The following is a 7242-nucleotide window of genomic DNA, read 5'->3' on the forward strand; positions in this document are numbered from 1 at the left end:
ACACACACACACACACACTCATGCACACACACATCCCTGCCTCATCCGCCACCCTCCAGCGCTCACCCTCCATTATCTAAACACAATACAGATGAAATGGTACCCAGATTAATTGCCCTTCGGCTCATTCTCCTATCTTCATCTACCATCGAACACATTTCATAATGAAAATGAAGCTCATCTTCATTTAGCAGCCTTATAACTTAAGTAGTTGCTTTGATGTGTCAAAAGAAATAGGTAAGTCATTGATCCAAGGGTGCCGGTGCTGTTTCAATCTGTTTCATATTATTGCTGCTCTGCATTGCAGGAACTTCATGTGAAGGTTGCACCAGAAAAACCCTCTGGTCAAAATTGGGATTTCTCAAAAGGATGAAGAATTGTGTTCGCTTTTTTTAAGTTATTGCCTACTGCCAAACATGCCCATGTCTGTATGTGCTTGCATGTAGTGTTAGCAAAATATCTCACAAACCAATGGAAACATTTAATTAAACTCTCTCAAAGTAATAACTAGATGTTCATCCACAGCCCAATGACTTTTAGAGTCCGTCTGATGTAAGTTATCTGCCACAGCCAAGCAAACTTAGCAAACACAAAATTAACTTTAACTTAGTCAGTTCTACAGATATTGTGCTAAAATTTGGTCTGGGAGTAGCTGACAATAATCCTCAATACATACTCCAGTCCTTTCATAACACATCCCAGGAGATGAAATTGTGTTTGAACCCTTTTCAGCACAATATGACCTTAGTTTAGAACTCTGGCATGAAAGGTGGTTTAAAGGAATACCAGGCTTTTAACAATGTACAGTATGTTACTTATGTCTCAGAATATGCTGTGGAATATGAAGTTGATTGCATGAGGAATCCTAGTGCTTAGGGATTTTCTTGAACTACTTTCTGCCTGATTTTAGCCTCCTGTGTGAAATTTTCATGATGAATTACTTGCAGTTTAGGATCACTGTTAAATTAAAAATACACAAACGCTGCCCAACATTTGGGATATCAACTGTACCCCTAAATTATGGGAGTTGAAAAGATGTTGTACGAGCCGAATTTTTACTGGAGATGGTGATGAGGCCAGATTACTGGGCGGTGGCAAAGTGGAACAGTCTGACCGGGGTTTGACACCTAAACCAAAAACTGTATATTTAAAATATAAATAAATAAAATATACTGCTGGAGAGGTGGGCTTCATAGAAAATCTCCCACCTTTGGGGCCCTTTAAATGAGTTTCAGCCAGGCGTAGCTTCGAGTGAGGCTAAATTCCACTGAGTCCAGATTTACATAAATAGAATCAGAAGAAGACACAAGATACCTGAGAGGAAAAAAAAAACTAAAAAAAGGAGTATGAGTTGTGCTAAGGTAATTGGTGAAGCATTGAACCACTGTCCTAGATAGAACTGCAAAGCTACTGTTCCCACCTTCCCACTGTAATCTACTTTAGGAAGATACGGGCGGTGGTCCCTGGGGTGGCAGGTGGTTTGTGGAACACAGGATGCAGAATGACTTCCACCTCATAAGATTAAGACAGTAATTAATTGACAGTTTTCTAAACACCTCCCTCACCCGGTGGTCATCCAATCACAGGTTTGCAATTGTTGCTACCTGGGCTCCTATATATATATCCCCAAACTGAAGGGATGAGAAATCCAAAGTTTGTCTTTTGGCTACAATACTAAATCCAAAATACTAGAGTAGGAAAAATGTAATATATTTATTCAGTATATATCAATTAGGTGCATGTTCAACTTATTGCTTTGCTGCCTACAGTAAGCTCATACTCTCAAGGCCAACAGGCATGCAATCAAAAATAGAAGAGAACATGGTGAGCAAATCCTCCACCAAAAGCACATGTCCATTTTTGTTGGGGCTGTTTTTAGCAAAGTGATCCAGAAATGCACCCACATTGGAGAAGTTCTTCTTTTTGCACCAGCTTTCCAACAACTTTCACTGAGTTTTGTTTATGTCCTTTTCAGGATATTACATATAAATGCTAACATTCAGCCTAGAATTTTGAAAAGATTATCTTAAAAAGAGTTTTGGTCAAACCTTAAAAAAAGGCAGTTTGGGTGATTTCATGCCATATTGTGAAATATTACCATTCAGAGTGTGTGTTGTGAGTGAACCTCAGCCACTGTTGTACTGTCTTAGCTCAACCCATCACAATCTATCCATCTAAAAAATGGCTAAGTTGTAGACTTTTGTGTTGGCTAATGTTGATTAGCTGTATCTTAAAGCAGACTTACTCCAAAAGTTAAAGGAACTAATCTCAAAATATCTAATCAAACATAACAAAGGTCATCTTAAACTATATCAAATGGTGCCATTTGAAACAGTTTGCTTCAATAGTTTCCCAGATTTGCTGAAATATCATACACATTTTATGTAAACAAAGTGCTGCTGAAAACCACGTGAAAACTTGAATCGCACAATTGACCTACATTAGACTGGCTGTACTGTGTAGGTAAACACCAACCTATACCTGGGGTGAGCTTGACTTTGTTCCATGGAAGAAAACACAGCTTTTGTTTTGTTCACATAGGGACCAGATGGCTCTTCAAAGTTACCCTGGCACCCCATTTCCTTCCGGAAAAACCTGGGGAACATGGTCTATATCTCTAAATCCTCAAAACACAAGCTCCTACAACTTCATGCATGTCAAGTTGTACGGATTGTCTAAATTACACACTCCGAGCTTCCCTGGTTTTGTGTCGTCCAGGGAAACTCCGACCAATTGGCAAACCTTGGGTTTAGGAGGAGCAGAGTATCTTTCATTTGGGTCTTGGAACAGTGCTTATATACAGAGGTATAGAGAAAATCTCTCCAAAATTTTCAAAAACTCAGCTTCAAATTTATTTTACATCTGAGAGACTGCCTGTTCCTGAATTCACCCCCACCCTCCTCCTCTCACCAGACTGTATCTTCTCCCCTGCAGATGCTGCCAATCCCCCATCAAAACACACACCCACCAATACCCACAGAACACATCATCCCCAGCCTGCACTACCACAAATGCCATTACCCTATATTCCTGTTGTATTGTGTGAGGGTACTACAGGTACTTTATGAAATTTACAGATTTCTGAAGGTCAGAATAAGGCAAATGTCCAAAAGTGTTGACATGTATCCAACCCCCCAAGCAGCTCTGCAAAGGTAAGATACTGTTCCACAGTCCAAATGAAAACCACTCTGATCCTCCTAAATCCAAGGTTTGACAATCGGTCAGAGCTTGCTTCCCTTCCAGAATCCTGGACAACACAGTACCGGGGAAGCTCAGAGATGTGACCCCCCAACAGGTATAACTCTCATGTAAGTGATATGAGGTGGAGTTTGTGGCTTGTGAGGCAGATTAGTTTCAAACCCCTTTAAAAAAATAAGACACTGTTATAAATTCTGTCATGCATCATAAATGATGGGGATTGCCTCACTGAGAAATTAGAGGTCACAATCTTGATTTGATTATCTGTAGTTTGATTGGGACTTTCTGTGTGGAGTTTGCATATTTTTATGTTTGAGTGGATTTCCTGTGTACTCCAGTTTCCTCCCACAGAAACAAAAACATGAACGTTAGGCTGTCTTCAGGCCCAGGGCTCCATTGCAAGAGAGAGCTGTGACTTTAATGGGATTTTCCTGGTTAAAATCTAAATAAATAAAAATAATAATTCTGATTCAAAGTCCAGTTTTGTGATCATCTGAACCTTAAAAATATAGACTCTTCCATTTAAGCAGTAGAGACCATAAACAGACGATGCAGTCCACTTCATTTACTGAAGCTTTTAGTTAATGTCTTACCCTTAACAAAATAGGGACCACTACAGTCTGCCCAACCTCTAAATCTATCGTTACCTCAAACACCGTGGTTTTTCTGTATTTTAATATGTTGTTTTTGTAAATGTTCTCACTACCTAAAAAGGAATGGTATTTCAGCATTTTTGTCGGTAGAGGTTTTTTCAGACATAAAAAAGGATCCAAAGCAGTGTAAACAAAGACTCAGATGTTCAAAATTTCTATGTAGCTTTTATGTGTGTATCCTCTTTTAAAATTTTTTTTGTTCCTTTAAAATTCAGTTGCAAACATGAAAATGTCCAAACTAATTGTTTAACCAACTTCCAAAACCAATGTTTGCCTAATTAACTAGTCAGAGCTGGTATTTGTCGTGTCAGAAGACAAAATCTTCAATTGCTGGCCAGAAATGAAAAGCAGCCTTTTTTCCTGCCAGTGCTATCAGTGTAATGAGTCATGACTGACAGGCTTAGCAACAGTAACCACAGAAGGCAGAGCTCTTAACAAACAGTACATTTTATACTAGAGTGAAAATGTTCATTTTGTGTCTGTGTGTTTCTGTTTCCTCAGACATTTCCTGTTCAAGCAGGGGTCTGGTTCGTCAGCGCTGCTGTCGGGGGCAGGGCAGGGATACCCCCTGACCTCGGGGACAGTTTACTCCCCTCCACCGCGACCCCTCCCTCGTAGCAGTGTCACCAGGCCGCTTTTTACCTTCAACAAGCCCCACCGCTGCTGCAACTGGAAGTGCACAGCCCTGTCTGCGTCTCTGCTCACGCTCACGCTGGCCCTGCTGCTCACATACGTCATCGGTGAGTTACCGGACACATCCGACTCGCGCCTCCTCTGGTTATTATCGCCCAGCGATGACATCTTTGCTTGGGCCTGTGTGGTTGTGTTTCTGTTTGTTATGATTTTATGAACCACTGGACAATTTGCAATGACACTCTGAAAGTTAACAGGGATAGACACGTACAACTGAACCATAAAGACTCAACCTAATTCAAGATGGCGGCCAAAATCCAACTAATGTCAAAATACACAAAAATAGCTGAATAACTCAGTCTTTTTTTATAGATATTGACTTAAACGTTAGTGTGATATTAGTTTAAATGGATTTGCAATCAGAGTTAAACATCACACAATCAGAGTTAAACGTCACTAGGGTGTGCACTGCTGGCACCTGTGACATCGTAGAGACGCCCGAACAGTGCAACAGTTCACAGCCGACAAAGAAACTTTTTGATTAACAGCAAACCCAACTGGATCTGTGTCACAATTTGTTTGTAATCTTTTTACAGTACGTTGTTAATTATGTTCATTTCATCCAACAATCATATAAAATAGCAGATGATACAGTATATAAGGAAAATATATAAATAATGATTTAACTTAGACTTTCAAGCTAGTTGAATAATTATGACTTCAACTAGTAATAAATCATATATTTATTATATATTAATTATTCTCAGTGGTGGGCACATTTCTCCTAAAGCACAAAAGCACTAATAGGGGAACTAATTTCCTGATAGTGCTTTAGGGCTTTTGCTAATTTTAAAATGTATTAGTGGATTAGCACTTGCTAAATTTATAGGCTAACTTTAGAAGCACTAACTGAGTGAGGTCTATAAATGTCATTGATCAACGTTAATGTTAACAGCTGACGGTGAAAGATGTCACACATTTTGTTCATATGTGTGTCACTTATCCACTAGGTGACATATTTATAATATATGAACCCAAATATGGTTGTGGAGTGTCGATGATAAGTCTTAATAGAGCAATATGAGACTCGTTGTCTGTTGAAGTATGTTCATGAATTGACTGGGTTTAGTGCTTTAGAATTAGCTTTTGCTAAACATTTTCAGTGCCTTAGTGATTTAGAATTAGGGAACCTAATTATTTGAGGTGTTTTAGGGCTAGTGGAACTAATTTTTAAATTAGTGCTGCCCAACACTGATTATTCTTTACCTTTTATGGTTGACACTGCATTTCCGGTGCTACTTTAGAATTAAACTTTTCTCTACTGATTCAGCAGAGTGCTACACTCTGTATAGCAACATATGCTACAGAAGCTAATATCTGCTAACCAATTCAATAATTAACAATCATTACATTTGCTTAGTTAAGCTCATTTTAATTTTAAACTGTAACTTTATCTGACCAAGACTCACTCTTAATCTTAGTTTGAAGTTCAGCGATTAACTATTTGAAGTCAGCTCTGCCAGCAAGTTGCCTCATAAACAGACACTTTTTAATGAAACTTCCAGGAAATAATCACTGGATGTACAACTGATTACATCTTTGAGCCAACTCTCTTTAGAATGGCTGTCACGGTCATCTGAATTTAGAAAACACTAAAATGAGTCAAACTCAAACAATTTTACTGACAGTGTTCTAAAACTTGTTGTGGTCATAGCTGAAATGTGTATTATGATTCAGTTTTACAGATGTTACAGCTGTTGTAGTGGTAGCGCAGAGTCATTTATGACCCGTGCTTTAATCATGACATGTCATGGGAACACACGCAACATTCTTCAACAGACAACATGAGTCACATATTGCCACGTTGCTCTCTATCATTGATATTCCACAGGTGTATTTGGGTTCATATATTGCCAACCTTAAAAACGTAACCATCATTTCTCATCATGAGATGACCATGAGATACTGGCATCAAAGGCGGTGGACGATATGCATTCCTTCAAGGGTAGGCCTTTAATTGTTTACAAAAATGATGTTCTCACACATATTGTCCTGACAAACAAAATAAAGCATCAGTTAACTAAACTAAAATCAGCTCTATGTGAGCTGTAAACACTCCTGCTGGTATTGAGTAAAATGACACACAAAAAAACAAAAAACAAACAAAAAAAGAACACAAACAAAAAGTAAAAAGGAAAAGAGATCGATCAAGGATCAAAGCAAGATGGCTGAAATTTGTTCAGTTTCACTCTGAAGCAGGATTGTATTCCAAACCTGACCCCCTGTAGAATATTTTAAATTGCAAATGAGCTGTCCCAGACCAAAGCACAGAAAACCAGTAATTATTCAGCGTTGAATAAATGCACACAGACAAGTTGGTTTTCTATCCTCGTGGGGACTTTGCACTGACTTCCATTCATTTTCCAGTAATTTCCATAACCTGACCCTGAGCTTTTACCCTAAACCTAACCATCTCAGTACATATCTGACAGTAAATGTAGCCTGAACTAAATTCACATCTTGGTCCTAAAACCAACACACCCCAACCCAAAGTTGGCATCCACACCGCTGGGGACCAGACTTTCTTCCGCATGAGGAGCATTGGGTCCCCAAAAGGCTGTGTTTGTCTGGAAAATTGTCCCCATGATCAAAAAGAAAAAAAAAATTGTATAGGTCTTCTGGACGGGTTCTTCTCTAATGAAACGTTTCGTCTCTCCTCCAAGAGACTTCTTCAGTCTGAGAGTTTCAGGCAAAATTC

The 7242-nt window shown here is 39.0% G+C and overlaps 1 protein-coding gene across 1 annotated transcript in view; it reads left to right on the forward strand.

Annotated features, from left to right (window-relative positions):
• The window catches only part of LOC106535680 (teneurin-1), a gene marked incomplete at both ends in the record, with an annotated part of 47401 nt that overhangs the window by 14983 nt on the left and 25176 nt on the right, over positions 1-7242 (forward strand). Inside the window, 1 exon segment of the mRNA XM_014032746.1 lies at positions 4353-4591. Coding sequence (XP_013888200.1) covers positions 4353-4591 — 239 coding nt within the window.

Source organism: Austrofundulus limnaeus, unplaced genomic scaffold (genome assembly GCF_001266775.1).
Source record: "Austrofundulus limnaeus strain Quisiro unplaced genomic scaffold, Austrofundulus_limnaeus-1.0 Scaffold1527, whole genome shotgun sequence".
Classification (NCBI taxonomy): domain Eukaryota; kingdom Metazoa; phylum Chordata; class Actinopteri; order Cyprinodontiformes; family Rivulidae; genus Austrofundulus; species Austrofundulus limnaeus.